This window comes from Centropristis striata, chromosome 23, assembly GCF_030273125.1.
Source record: "Centropristis striata isolate RG_2023a ecotype Rhode Island chromosome 23, C.striata_1.0, whole genome shotgun sequence".
Classification (NCBI taxonomy): domain Eukaryota; kingdom Metazoa; phylum Chordata; class Actinopteri; order Perciformes; family Serranidae; genus Centropristis; species Centropristis striata.
Window position 1 is genome coordinate 11,335,293 of NC_081539.1, and position 14,774 is coordinate 11,350,066.

The 14,774-nt window shown below is 41.4% G+C and overlaps 1 protein-coding gene across 1 annotated transcript; it reads right to left on the minus strand.

The window, feature by feature from the left end:
• Nucleotides 1-1,488: 1,488 nt before the first annotated feature.
• cdk13 (cyclin dependent kinase 13) lies at nt 1,489-14,062 on the minus strand. Its single transcript, XM_059327125.1, has 14 exons — nt 12,023-14,062; nt 10,544-11,113; nt 10,290-10,448; nt 10,044-10,183; nt 9,305-9,475; nt 8,689-8,878; nt 8,547-8,603; nt 8,328-8,429; nt 8,145-8,222; nt 6,259-6,375; nt 6,040-6,171; nt 5,757-5,953; nt 3,863-4,363; nt 1,489-2,917 (listed from the first exon to the last, which is right to left on the minus strand). Exons 1-14 carry the CDS (start codon nt 13,162-13,164, stop codon nt 2,232-2,234), a joined length of 4,242 nt encoding a protein of 1,413 aa, XP_059183108.1. The 5' UTR covers nt 13,165-14,062; the 3' UTR covers nt 1,489-2,231.
• Between the last annotated feature and the right edge of the window lie 712 nt (nt 14,063-14,774).

A 14,774-nucleotide genomic window follows, 5' to 3' on the forward strand; every position in this document is an offset into this window, starting at 1 on the left:
TCAATATGCTTTACCTTAACTTACAGATATATAGTTATCTAATAAGACAAAATGCTTGCTGCACCTGTTACGTTAGGCAAACTTAATGTCAGGATCGCACAGTTTTCCCATTCTCACTCTCAGTCAGACATATAGTCTAAATATATTATTAGATTATTTGTTGTGATGAATTTATGTAAGCCGTGTTTTCATTTTGAAAAGTAACTAAAGCTGGCAGTTAAATGTAGTGGAATAAAAAGTATAATATTTGGCCTTAAAATTTAGTGGAGTAGAAGTATGAAGTTGCATTAATGGAAACCTCAAAAATATACTTAAGTACAGTACTTGAGTTCCACCACTGGTTATGTGGCAGCAACTCAATGCATTTAAGCATGTAGACAAGATCATCTGCTGAAGTCTGCAGAGCATCAGAACTGTCTACAATGTATATAATGTTCCTAAAGTTTTTTTTATCATTTTTGTTTTAATTGTAAATCAATTTTACATTTCTACTTGCTCATATTGTAAATTGTTAATACTTAATTATATGCTTGAATTTCTAGTTTATACTGCTGTTTACTACTTATTGTTTTTTGCTATCTAATTTGCTGCTGTAACTCTTCAAATTTCCCCATTGTGGGACTAATAAAAGGAAATCTCAATCTTAAATTCAAGCACTTTTTAAGCATTTTCATGATGAGCTCATAGGTTGTTTTTTTAAAGTGTCTGTTAGCTGCAGCCTTAAAATTGTATTCTACAATTATCGATTAATAATTTGACAATTATTTTCTTGATCTATTCAAAAGTGAAAAAATGTCCACATCATGTTCTGCCATTTTTGCATGAAAAATAACATTAACTCCATTATTAGTTTTAAACAATAGTGGACGGCCATAAATTATAACAAAAAAAAAAAAACATGAAATATACTTAAAAAGGGGAAATGACTGTTTCATTTCTTGGATTCTGGAGGTGGGGATTCACAGAAATATTGTTTACTTGTTTGCTGAAAGGTTTGAAGCCTGGTGTCAACAAATTTGACAGCAAAATGTATTGAATCTTAAATATTATGAGTCTCAAAATAAGGTCTATTTATTCTATAATAATCAAAAAAGTTTGCAAATTCTGTCAGTCCACTAATCATTGCAGCTCTAACATTTGTGCACATCTGCACTACAATAACTGATTCAGAATGTATCATATTTTGCCTTTAACCAGTCTCCTGCGATTTGGATATTTCACGGATTCATTTTTCAGCCCTGGTTTCCAGCACCTTGTTGAATCTATGCTCCGATAAATTAAAGCAGCTCTGAAGCCAAAAGAGGCTCCAACCCAGTACGAGCATGGTGTACCTGATGAATTATGCAACTGAGAGAACTTCAATAACAATTGTAGTAATTAAACAGACAATAATAAGTTCTTTTGTTGGCATTTCTTTAATAAACATTTGCCAAAGGAGGAGGGAGGGGGACAAAATCATTTTAGTACAAAAAAAAAAAAAAAAAGACATTGTTTTTTTTTTTAACTTGGGTTACGTGTGTTTTTGTTTTGCTCATGATTTTACAACACCTATTGTCGAGAAAGGCATGTGGAATTTAAAGTGAAAACAGCCTTTCTCCATGACGTCGGATCAGATTTGCTGCAGTCGTCCAAGTGCTACCAGTCTGTCTGGAACTAACAGTCCGTATTCCTCAAATAGCTCCCTGCGCTGATACCTACGCCATCAACCCAATCAACTGAGCCATCAGTGTTCAACATAATCATGGCCTTAATAAAAAGAGGACACTACATTACTGGTCATATTCCTAATTGTGCCGATAAAGCACACCATCCATTTCCTTTCATAGCTAAAATAGTTTCCGCCTACTTCAGTCAGTAGTGCAAAACATTAATACTAGTCTGCCCTGGAGCAAATTACAGAAAGGCTAAGGTAGAGATTTAAAATTTACCCGGCCTGATAAATGTACACTCAAAAAAGGTAAAAGTTTAATTTAAAAGACAGCAGAATAGATTACAAAAAAATAGGAAAATGGTATGAGCAAGAAAAGCTCCTCCGGTGTTATTCAGCTGTCCTTCTGCAACGTACTCCACATTCCAGACTGAGGAGAAATACAATGCCTTACACAGATTTACAAACTGAGTGTGCATCTCCAGATCCCTCTGGTCTGGCCCAAGAGGCTTCGGGCTCACAATCGAGTCCTCCGAGCCTTTTTGTCCGTTGTCGCAAACTGCCACTTCCCGTTTCCAGTCTTTCAGAAAGGCAGGCCTCGTCCTCTGATTGTTGCCGTCGAGTTCACGTGTGGGACAAAGCCGAGGGGTAGTGGTGGCGCCCCGACTTGAGAAGGGGAGCCCCAGGGCTGTCCTGGCGCTTGGATGGGAGGGGGAGGAGGTACACCATCCTTTCTAGCCAGGGCGTGGTTGTACAGGTGGAGGGCGCCGGGGTTGGGCTGTCCCTCCACGGGTAAGGGGCTGTGATTGTAATTAAACCGGTGGTCCTTGTCCCCGGTGAACACCATGCTGCTGGGTCCGGTGGCTCCAGCGCCTGGAGGGAAGGAGTCCGGGTGGGCGGGGGCAGACGAGGAGCTAGCAGCCTGGCCGGGCCCGCTGAACACCTCCCTCAGAGCGTGAGGGGGCAGGCCTCCGCCCAACATGTGACCCATGTAGCCGTCCCCGAAGCCTGCAGGAGTGAAGGGTGGAGGAGGTGGATGGATGTAGTCTCCGCCGTATCCCGGCCCCTCTGCGGTAGGGAGGGGCGGGTAGTCTGGCTCCGGGGGTCTCCCTCCATCACCTCCACCTGCAGATGCAATGGGTGGAGCGTGGCCGGTCTTGGGTTCAGGTGGAGGCTGCCGGTAGTCCAGGTCAGCGTGTGGAGGCGGCTCTGGAGGCTCAGGTGGCCTCTGGTCTGGAGGCAGGATGGAGACTCCACCTACCTCAGACACTGAGACACAAATCACATTATTAAGACTTTTTCTTACGCTGCTCTAATGTGAATTTCCTTATTTCTTATCTCAGTCTTGACAAACGGTTTGGATAAATTAAACCTAAAGGTTGTCAAAAGTACAGATACTTTGATATCTTTCTTTATGATACCACGTGTTTAAACTATTACAATCTCTGTTAATAATACATTTGATAGTATTGAAAGTAACTAATCTATTAAAAAAAAGGGGAATAAAATTATTTTCAATCCTCTAACTCTTGAAATATCTCCGTTGTGGGACTAATAGAGGAAATTTTAATCTTAAATTCAAGCACTTTTTAAGCACCTTTTAAGCATTTGCATAGAAAAATATGTTTTTGTCTGAAGAATACAATTTTAAGACTGCAGCTAACAATTATTACCATTATTTGACGAACGGTTTGAATAAATTAAACCTAAAGTTTGTCAAAAGTACAGATACTTCGATATTTTTCTTTACGACACCATGTGTTTAAACTATTACAATCTCTGTTGATTATATATTTGATAGTATTGAAAGTAACTAATCTATAATAAAGCAATAAAAACAATTATTTTCAATCCAAGGCTGCACAGATATCACTATTATTAGTACAAACAGTGACTTTTTCTGCATTAGCAATGTGTGCAGGTTGATAAAAAGAAAAGAGTATCCTATTTTGAGTGATCTTTCTTGCCATGGTATCAAATGAGATATTTTATCATTTCATATATTTTTTTTAAGATAGTATTGTATGGAAGTTTAAAATTCCAGTATTTGGGCAACCTTATAAACCTGCTTTCTTTTACGTGTTAAGGATTATTTCACTGACACATGGTTATAAACTTTTTAAAACAAACTGACTTGCAGAACTACAAAAAGGAAAGAGATATTCCTCTATGTTCAGCTTTCTAACTGAAAACATTAAACAGAACCAGGGTTACCTGGAGACACCGGGCTGGGCTCTGGGGGCTGTTTGACCTCTGGAGGTAGCGGCTGCCCCCCCGGCGCTGCTCCTGCACTGTTGCTGCTCTCCGCTCCTTCCCCTCCTTCACTCAGCTCCTGCCTCTGAGCCTGCTGCGCCTGGAGCAGCTGGGCCAGCAGCATCGTCATGGCGGTCTGCGTGGCGGCTGCGGCCTCTCCTTCTGGAATACCCGGCGGAGCAGACATGGGGGGTGAAGGAGGCTTGGGCATCGGGGGCGTACGGGGCACTCCTGCAGGAGCGGCGGGCTGGGGAGGCTTGGCGGGTGCGGGTTGAGGAGGAGGCTCAGCTGGGTCGGTGGGAGCGAGGGCTTTGGAGAGCTGCTGTAATGTTTCCTGATTGACCTTTGTGCCCATGGACTGGACAAACTGGGCCGTGTTTACTGAACTCTTGGGCTGGCCCAGGAAGTTTAGGAGGACTGCTAGCTGCTCCTGGGTTAACTGAGAGTTTGGACCCTTTGGATCTGAAAAGAAACACAAGAATTAATCTCCAAATGAATCTTAACCTTGGGAACACAAATCTGATATTCACTGAAAGCTCTACTGTATATCACAATGAATCAAAATGGTTTTAGAGGTCTTTGTAACAGTCTCTGAAACAGTTTATATGCGCTTGTTTTTGTTTTATACAGATTCATGGTCATTCAGGTTCTCAAGGTTATTAAAATACAATAAATAAGATGGTTTATTAATATGTCTTATAAAATGGTTGGTTAAATGTATTTCCTTTTGAGAGACTTTTATTGTGAAATATAAGGGTCTGAGATGAGGGTATTGTGGCAAATGTGAGGTCGAAATGTGAGGCCGGGTCAGTTTTGTTATGGTTCAGTTGCATTTCGGGTCAGAGAAGAAGTAGAGAAGGCTGTAGAGGAGAGCACGCAACTCAAGAGTAAAAATTCTACAAGTGGTCCAAGTGGCGCACGCGGTAACTTTCTGTTTGTATGTTTACAATGATAATTAACAGTGAGTGGGAGTTGCATGTGTTTTCAAACGTGTATGTCTTTATTTATTGTAGTTTTCACAGTGTCTGCTGAAGTACAGAGAGAGAGAAAATAAACCTTCAAGACATCTGTATGAATCGTGGCCATTTTTTTGTTGGACCGGTGTAGTTACAGTCATGAAATTAAGGGGGGACAAATGGACAAATAAGAATACAGGTCCACCTGACCAAAGAAAAAAAACAGTCATAGATGTGAGGAATACTACAAGTTAAAGAGTTTTGTTTTTTTTATATATTTTTGTTAAAAAGGTGTAGGAAACTTGAGTGCGCCCCTTTCTAAACTCAAATTCAAGCACTTTTTAAGCATTGTTAAGCTTTTCCAGCAACTTACAGCTGTGGTAAATTACAAAGCATAATGACTTCTAGCCTATAACAGGGTTGGATATTATGCTATAAAAAGAAAACTAAATGATGTATATGTAAACTTGGCCTCCTGTATAATCTAAATTTCCAGCAGTTTCAAGCACTATGTTCAAAATCCAAGCACTTTACCAAACTTAAAAACACCACATTAAAGTGTTTCCAAGGATTTTCAGCACTCATTTTATCTGTCCTTGTCATAACCTCTGAAGGCCATGTGTCTATGGAGAATATGGGCATAGACAACACACTGAACCAAGTAAGTTAGTGAATGAATGAGTATTAAAGGACAAAGTTTTTTTTTACCAAGCTAAACAAGCTCTGCGACCTTTAAGACTAATCTATAAATATTAAGCAGACAACAGTTGTACTTGTTTTGGATACATTGCATAATAATCAAATCCTACTCCATTAGCAGCAGCACTTTTTATTCATGCAAGTACAATTCACCCGTGGCTGTTAAAGCTAATAATGAGACATTACAAATACAAACTCACCCAGCAGTGCAGAGGCAGCTGCGTTCTGAGCTTTAATACCTCCAGGAGCGGGGAAGCCCTGGGGAGTGTTACTACGGCTGTCGTCAAGGCCCAGCTCTTTACGGGGCGCCTTAGGGGCCGCCACTTCCTCCGGCATCTGCTTCTGTCGCCGGCGTTTCTTACTCCACAGCTCGTGACAGTCCTGCCACAGTGGAAGACTGGAGAGATGGAAACAGATAACGTTATAGCGCTGGTATTACAGCGTGAGATAAGCGTGTTGATGCAACGTGAGGCAAAAACATACTCCGGCGGGGGCATCTTGTCTGGGTCCACGTCCTTGAGGAACTCGCTGCTCAGCGCTTGTTCGGCTGTGCAGCGTTTGCTGGGGTCCAGGTTCAACATGTGGTCAAACAGATCCAGGGCAGATGGAGGGATGCTGGACAACAACAGAGGCACGAGATATCAGTATAATGCACGGCCCGATCTTTAAATATTCAGTTTGACAACATGTGCGTTAACTTACAAAGCAAACTCCTCCCGTAGCCGTCTCCTGTACTGTTTCTTTGGTTTCATGGTGTTGAAGAAGGGAAGCTTTATTACATCTGGCCAGACTGCAGGGCAGGGGCTGCCACATATCCGGCTTCAAGAGAGACATTCATTTGTCAGGGTTCGTACACTTTAGCAAGTGGTCAAATTCAAGCATTTTTATTAGGGAGGTCATGAGTCATGTTCACTTAGGAAAAAATTGATTTACTATGTACATTTACAAATGTTCTGATTTGTTTAAATTGTATGATATGTATGATGTTCTGCTTGTTTTTTCCATGTTGTAAGGCGACCTTGAGTGCCTTGAAAGGCGCCCTATTAAATAAAATGAATTATTATTAATTATTACTGTAAGAGGGACCACCAGGAAATTCTATGTCATTTGGCAGCCATTTATTTCCTTTGTTGAAAGCATGGCAGCTACTAACATTTCTATGTAACCCAAATTTATATATGTATCTGTTTTTTGTTTTGTTTTTTTCTTTTCTCTCTCCGTTGTGATTTCCTTTTTTTTTTTTATTTATCTAGTTTGTGTATGTGTCGGTGTCTGGATGTATTGAAATTAGCTTGGGGTCCAGTACTTGTGGGTGGGGGGCATTGGGAGGTTTGTTTGATTGGACAGGAACTAGACTTGATTGTCTCATGTGAGAATTGTATCTTCTTTGTCTGATGTATTTGAAAAATTTGAAAAATAAAAAAGACCTTGATCAAAAAAAGTCAAGCATTTTTCAAGGACTTTCAAGGTCAATTTTTAAGCTTTTCTAGTATCTTACACCTGTTGTAAATTGCATGTTTTAGATGAGTACTTACATACTAAAAAGAGGGAGATTTCACTTTCAACCATACCAACAACGATGGTATTACACTTTTAGGAGGAACGGTCTTAATTTCAGATAGGCTACTCATTATTTTTTACATTGAACATGTGATTATCTATAGTTTATAGATGGATATAGTCAGATTGCAAGAGAAATACAGTAAGCATTTCAAGTATTTACAAGCACTTTATCCAAAATCAAAGCACTTTTTAAACCTTGAAATACAACATTTAAATTCAAGCATTTTCAAGGATTTCAAGCACCCATATGAACCCTGATTTGTTAAAGAAGAACACTGCGATGTGTTTGAGATATGTAGGACATCTTGACTGCCAATTATCTAGAGTGACTTCATGACAACACCCAGAGAACTGGCTTGACTTGTTGCTTTAAAGTTCATCACATTTGCTTTCATTAGAGCTTATATTCTGTCCTCCCTGACTAATCATTTTGCATTGCTGATAAAGTGAGGAAATTAATGAGAGCTGTCTTTATAGAAAAAATGACTCGTGCCAACTTTCAGGGTTTCCCCCAGCAGAGGCAGGCAGCCTCCGCTCGATAATTCACAACCTTCACCTTTCCTCTAACGACGGCAGTCATAACAAAGCAAGTGACATTCGCCTCAGTCGACCATAGAGCTACGAAACCACAAGATGTGTTTTGATTAATGATCAGTGGAAAAAATGAGTGCTGCTTTATCTTCCGTTCTTGGTCCATCTCGAGCTTGAGTGGGTGAAGTACGGTGTGGGAGCAAGTCAAGAGTTTGTTGACATTTAATATGGAAAAACTGATTTAAATTTGAGTTTAAACCTTTCACAACCTCTACTTGTAATCGTTTAACATAACTGTATTTTACTTCACATTTTAATAACCTCAATGTTTCTACAAAATTAATTTTTTTATGACTTTTATAATAATGCCTCTGTTAGTAGGCCTCTTTGTTTTTCTGATTGAGGGGTGAACCTCATTTACAATGACAATGAGTCAATCATCTCGCAAGTACAAACAAAGGTTGAATGGATAAATTAATTCAGCATAAATTTACCTGATCAGCTCCAACTGGGCAAGCTCCTGATTGGCTTGAAATATTGGCTTCTTTGTGAACAGTTCTCCAAGAATGCATCTGCGAGAGACAAAACGAGATGCAATTCATCATTATAACTCGCTGAGCGGATAATCAAATAACATACAGCAAGTAAAGTGAAATCAATATGCGTCCTGCTCTTACCCGCAGCTCCACACATCGATAGCCGGTGTGTACCTCTCTTCTCCCAGAAGCAACTCTGGGGGACGGTACCATAGTGTAATCACTTTATTGGTGTATGGACGACTGAAAAGGAGAACAAAAGGCAAGAGCTGTTAGCATTATCACACGGGAGAGAACGTAAATATGAAGGTGAGACAGATTAACAGGTGTGGTGTGTATCTACGGTGAGCAGAGACTCACCTCTCTTCAGAGTTATACAGCCGAGCCAGACCAAAGTCTGCCAGCTTTATTTGACCTCTGAATAGGAGGAGGAAAAAACAAATTAAGTGTGGCTGGGAAATCGTGTGTGGCCATGCGATAAAACATAGTATTGGGGACTCACTTGTTATTGAGCAGAATATTGGAGCACTTGATGTCTCTGTGCAGAAAGTTCTTCTTGTGGCAGTAGTCGAGGCCCTCCAGCAGCTGTCGCATGAAAGACTTGATGTGGCTCTCGTTGAAGTGGACCAGACCGGACTCGAGCAGACCCATCAGGTCGTGGTCCATGTACTCAAATACAAGGTAGAAAGCACCTGAGATGACAGAATAAAGATTTGGTCATCAGTGTATTAGGGTTGTCACGATACTAAAATTTTCAACTCGATACCGATACTCAGGAAAATATTCAACACCATTTTCGATACCACAAGGATAAAAACAAAGACCCCAAAATTTAACAGAAATATTTTTAACAACAAGAAAAATGCAACATGTTAAAATTAACAGAACCACGGGTTAAATATTTATAATAAAAAACTGTTGTGCAAAAAGAAACTGCAACTATGATAACAAGCTTCAGATACTCGATACTTTTGAAAATGAGTATTGTATCCGGATACAACGTTTTAGTATCGATACTTTTTTGAGTATCGATACTTTTGACAACCCTACAATGTATTAAACAAATTGATGATGTGTGGCAGGATTATAGAGTAATTAGGAGTGACAACATAATGCACCTTTATCATTCTTGAAGTCTAGAGCATCTTCTTTGTCTGTGACGATCTCCTTCATGTTTATGATGCTCTTGTGGTTGAGTTGTCGTAGAATCTTAATCTCTCTGATGGCTGTGATTGGGAAGCCCTCCTTTTCATTGTCCAGCCGAACTTTCTTCAAAGCCACCATTTCAGCTAGGGAACAGAAGAAAAAACAGCGTGTGAAGACTACAGTCATGGTCAGGTTTTTCTTTTCTTGCAACCCCAAATTTCCCCTCACAATTTAATGGGATTTCTTAATTATATGCTTCCTGTAAATAGTGTAATCTACAGTCATGGAAAAATGATAAGACCACCCTTTGTTTTCTTCAATGTCTTGTTCATTTTAATGCCTGGCACAACTAAAGGTACATTTGTTTGGACAAATATGATAACAACAAAAATAGCTCATAAGAGTTAATTTAAGAGCTGATATCTAGCCATTTTCCATGGTTTTCTTGATAATGACTTTGGTAATTATCAAGAAAACCCTGGAAAATGTTGTTGTTTTGTAATTTTTTCCATGACTGTAATGTCAAAATGTGTTTTGTGCATATACAAAATACCAATACGATGGTACAGGACACACTGTAGGATTAAGTTTAGATCTGTAGGATGAGAATATCCTCATTACCAACCTCTATTTTACTTTATTAAGAATAGATTGAGGTTTCCAATGTTGCTGAAGCTATATGAATGAACCTGCAGCTTCAAAAACACTCACCGGTGTCTTTGTCTTTAGCTTTGTACACCTGACCGTAAGTGCCTTCTCCTGTGATTCCAATTATTTCAAACTTGTCCACACAACGTTTACCCCAATCGATCTCCGTTTCCTTAAACTCGCCGTATCTTGGGCCACAAATTCTGGAAATGATAAGGAGATATATCAGGGGGAGAAAAAAGTGCATAAACAGCAAACAATACCAGAAGAAAAGATGGCATAGGACTAATTAAATGCACGGCAACATACTTAGGTCTTCGGCGAAGAGTTTGGGACTTTTTGTCGTCGGGCGGGCTGCGTGGGGAAGACGTGCCGCCGGGAAGTTCAGGGGGGAGAGGCAAGTCGGTAAGAAGCGGACGGGCCTTTCTGTCTGACTTTTTCTTCCCTGAGAGCAGGCTGTCCTTCAAGCTGATAGACAGAGAGACAGAGAGTGAGAGTTAGTCTTGACAATCATGTATAAAAGATTCATAAGAATACTAATTGGCACAACAACACACCCATACCTTTCTCCTTTATCCATGTGCTCAAGAATAGCTGGGGGCAGCGGTAGGGATGCCAGAGAAGAGATGAGTGGACCAGCGGTTCGCTCCTTGTCTCGGCTCGGTCCGTGTGCTGGTGCTTTCCTCTTGTCCCGATGAACAGAGTCATCTCTCCCCTTTCCGTCTCGGTCCCTGCTGGTCTGGGGCTCAGTGGTCCTCTTGGACGTCCTGTCTGAGGGCGACTGGGGCTGGCTCGATGTGGGAGTTCTGGGACCTTTCTCCGGTTGCGGCGGGGAGGGAGGGCGGCCCTTCCTGGTGGTGTGATTGGACTTGGGGCTGGGCTGGTGAGCGGATGAGGCGGGACCCTTGGTTGGAGTCGACGTGTTGCTGGAGTTCTTGGCCTTGGCGGCTGCTTCTGCGGCTTTGGCCTTCTTCTGCTTGCTGAGTTCGGCAGCGAGGCTGGATTTGAAGGTGAGCGTGCTCGGTGAGAGGCTAGAGGGGCGGCTGCGAGAGCGAGAGTGGCGGTGGCGGCTGCGAGAACGTGAATGCCTTGTGGATGAATATGGACTTCTGCTACGTGACCGCGCAGATCGCCTGGAAAGAAAATTACATGGGACAACTTTTCAGATTTTGTTTCAACAATAGAAACTTCACGTGACCGTTCAATTTTCATACAGAAAAACATGTGGACATCTAATTATAAATACACAACTATAAAGTGAGTTATTACAACAATGTCACAGGCAGGCAAGGGCGTAGGTTTCGAACACTGGGGATTACACAGATTACTGGTCTTTCCCCAGAGCAGTTCAAACTTCAAACTGAATTTATTGCATTTTTAGGCACATATTTACATTGTGTTTTCCTTTACATAAATTAAGCCATTTTTAAAGTTCAAGCAAAAGGTGACATTTCCAAAATAAAATGAAATATACTGCCATAAGGCTCTTGGGCATTCTTAAATATTTATTATCCTGTTATGCCTGCTGAGTCAACACACATCACAGACTACTTTAAGGCACTTCAGGGGTCTATGAGTCACGTTTTAGCTGTTAGTACTCTGCAACTTTTTCTCTCACGTAAGAGACAGTCTGGTCAATAGGTTCTTGGAAAGACACGGCAGTAAATATTAACAGAAAACACAAGGCCTCAAAAAACACAAGTGTGGCCTTGTTTGGGCTGCACCATTATTTACCACTGTCATCTAGTGGAATGACGGTGTTTAAAACATACAACATTCTTACACAAGGCTGAACCTTAAAATCTGAAGAAAAGCCTGTTTGTGTCGGCACACAACTTTTTTGATAATAGTTTAATCATTAGAGCAAATTTACCAAAAAATGGCAGAAGGTGCCAATTTCAGCCTAAACACTGTTGCTGTTTTATATAATTATAAACTAAATATATTTGGCATTTAAAGACATCACTTTGGATTCTAGGAAACTGTGGGGACACTTTGACTATTTTCTGACATTTAATAGACATAAGGATGTAAGAACTCACCTGAAATCTGGACTTGGGCTCATGGATTTTCTGTATGGGCTCCTTGATCTCTTGCGGTTTCCATGAGGACTTGAACCAAACTCTCCTTGTTCATAGGGACTGTGTCTGCCATAACTTGGGGACCTGCGCCAGTTTGCTGGGCTCGCTGGGGACCGCTTCCTTTTGTTGCTGGAGTATGAACTGGGTGACTTTGGCACATTATATGCCCCATACCCATCTGCATCCCGGCTGTAATAAGCTGAACTCGGAGAGAGTCTTTTGCTCCCATAAGTTGGACTTCTCCTAGATATTAGTGTGTTATAACCACCAGGAGATTGGTAGCTATAAGAGTATGCTGTCCCATAGGGACTTTCTGATTTGAAACCAGGACTTCTCCTGTATGCCCTGAGTTCTTCACGGTCTTCTCTGTAAGATTGTGGCGCATCTCTGTATGCAGATGGGGGCTCTTTGTCAGATCTTGTTTTACTTTTGTGCCTTTTCGAATCCCTTTTATCTGCAGATTGTGAGGACTGAGATGTCCTCTTACCATTCCTGTCACTGCTCCTTGTAGTGTCTCTGTGATTTTTAGAGCCACTAAGGCTACCTCCACTCCTGGCTTTTAAGGAGTCTCTCTCGCGGCTCTGGCGGTCCTTTTTCTTGCCTGGCTCCTTCTCTTGCCTGCTCCTCTCAGATGGTCCTCTAGTTTGTTCGTCCTTGCTAATGCACAGTGCCTCCCGATCTCTCGGGTGACTCCTGTCCGGGGATGCTGGTCCATTATAGTCACCAAAGTCAACATCGCTGAGTCGGTCCACTGAGAGCCTGTCAGCATGGGCGTCAAGTTTGGGAGAGGGGCTCCCAGAAAATCGCTCAGACTGGGAGCTCACGTCGTCATACTCTACCAGTGTCCGAAGTTCAGCGTCTTTATCAAAAGCTCCTTTACGATCAATGTCAGGGTCTCCTGTTGTACCGGCATGCCACAAGTCTCTCCCCTTGGCCTGCCTGCGTTTCTTTCTCGTAGACGCCGACGACCGCCTCTTCTCACGGTGTCTGTCCCGCTGAGCAGCACCGCTCCCCGGCTTACTGCGCCTGTCCTGCCTGGTAGCGTTTCTCTGAGCAGAGGGGCTCCGACCCCGACCCTCGCGAAGCACCTCTGGATTAGGCATTTATCTGACAAAATAAACCCCTTTCCCCACGTTGACAATGATCTTTAATACTATACACTTTACCTAAACTATGTTCCTTGTTGTGTCGTGGAACAAAACATTGGGCTAACAGGCTAGTTAGCTAAGCAAATTCACAATCAAGACAGCCAGCCAGCTAGCTAGCTAAATCACTTAACATTAGCATTACAAAGCTAGCTCGTTTGAGGTTCAATTAAAAAGTGAGTTACCCCCAAGACGGTAGTCAATTCATGACACTTGCTGCCTGTAGATTCCGTCACATAAAGTCCACAATATGGTGTGTAGCTATAGAGCAAGCAACCATTGTACTCCGGGACGGAAATCTCCCAGATTTGCGAGCTAATGGTTGTCGGTTTAGCCAGTTAGCCTCCAAAAGCTAACCAGCTAGACATTCCACTTCATGGTCAAAGCACAGGCCCAAAGCCGATCTAAATATAAAATCCACTTCTCCCGTTATGTGACAGTCCGTGCAAGCGTGTAAATCCATTAACCAGATAGTGTTAAAGTTAAAGTGAGAAACTCCGTCTCCTTCTCACAAACTTCCATCACACTCCAATGTGCAACAAGGAAGTGAATAGCACACGAGTTGGAGCGCCGCTAGCCAGCTAGCCGCTAGCACAGTTAGCCAGCTAGCTTTCTTTTCTCCTTGCGTGGAGTTCAATGCAACTCAGTTCAGATGCAACATAACAATGCTGTTTAAAAAACACGTCTGCCTCCGCGGATCCCGCCGGATTCTCGCCCCCCTTTCACCGCCGCATAGTCCAAAAGTAGCAGGCGTGTTTCCGGGCGAAAAATGGCTTCACAAATCGTTGAATTTATTTCAAAATATTGTAACTTTGTTCGCAATGTGGCTAACGGTACAAGACGCCAGGGCCCAGACAGCTTTCAAACTACAGGCCTGGTGCGTCGGTGTGAACCAATGAGACCCGTCTGCGTCATCCAGATCAGCGGTTACGTCACCGCCAAGGGAAACCCCTACTATCAAAATATAACATAAGTAATATTGTGCAGGATTTTTGGATAGATTTGAGAAATCATTTATCAAACTTTCTTAGTGTCTCATACCTATTCACCGAAAAAGATGTTCTTTGTTATTTTACTCATTGTGTATAAAGAACAAGAGAGAATTAAGAAATTGGTTACAAAACAGATTTGTTACAAACAGATTTCTCAAAGCTAAGCCAAAGTTTAAGGCGTTTTTACTTGAATTCAACTATCTTCTTACGTCTCTCAGAATTGTAAAATAAACTATTTCTATCTCGAACTCTCGAACTATTTCTTCAATATTATGACAGCCTGATGAATGTATAACCTTAATTTCTAATAACTATATGATTTTTATCATTATCAGTGAATGCACAGGCTTTATGTACTTCATACTCTCTGCATGACCAATGTATATACCTCTTTTTCTTTTTTTTTATTATTCTTTTTATTTATTTTCTTTTTTACTACAATTTCTCCTGATTAGTTCTTTGTTTCGTGGCATTTGTTTCTTGTAATCCCTTTTTGTCTGACCTCATGATTGTAATGTTCCTTAATTGTCAATAAAGACAAAAATAAATAAATAAATAAATAACATAAACTGCAAC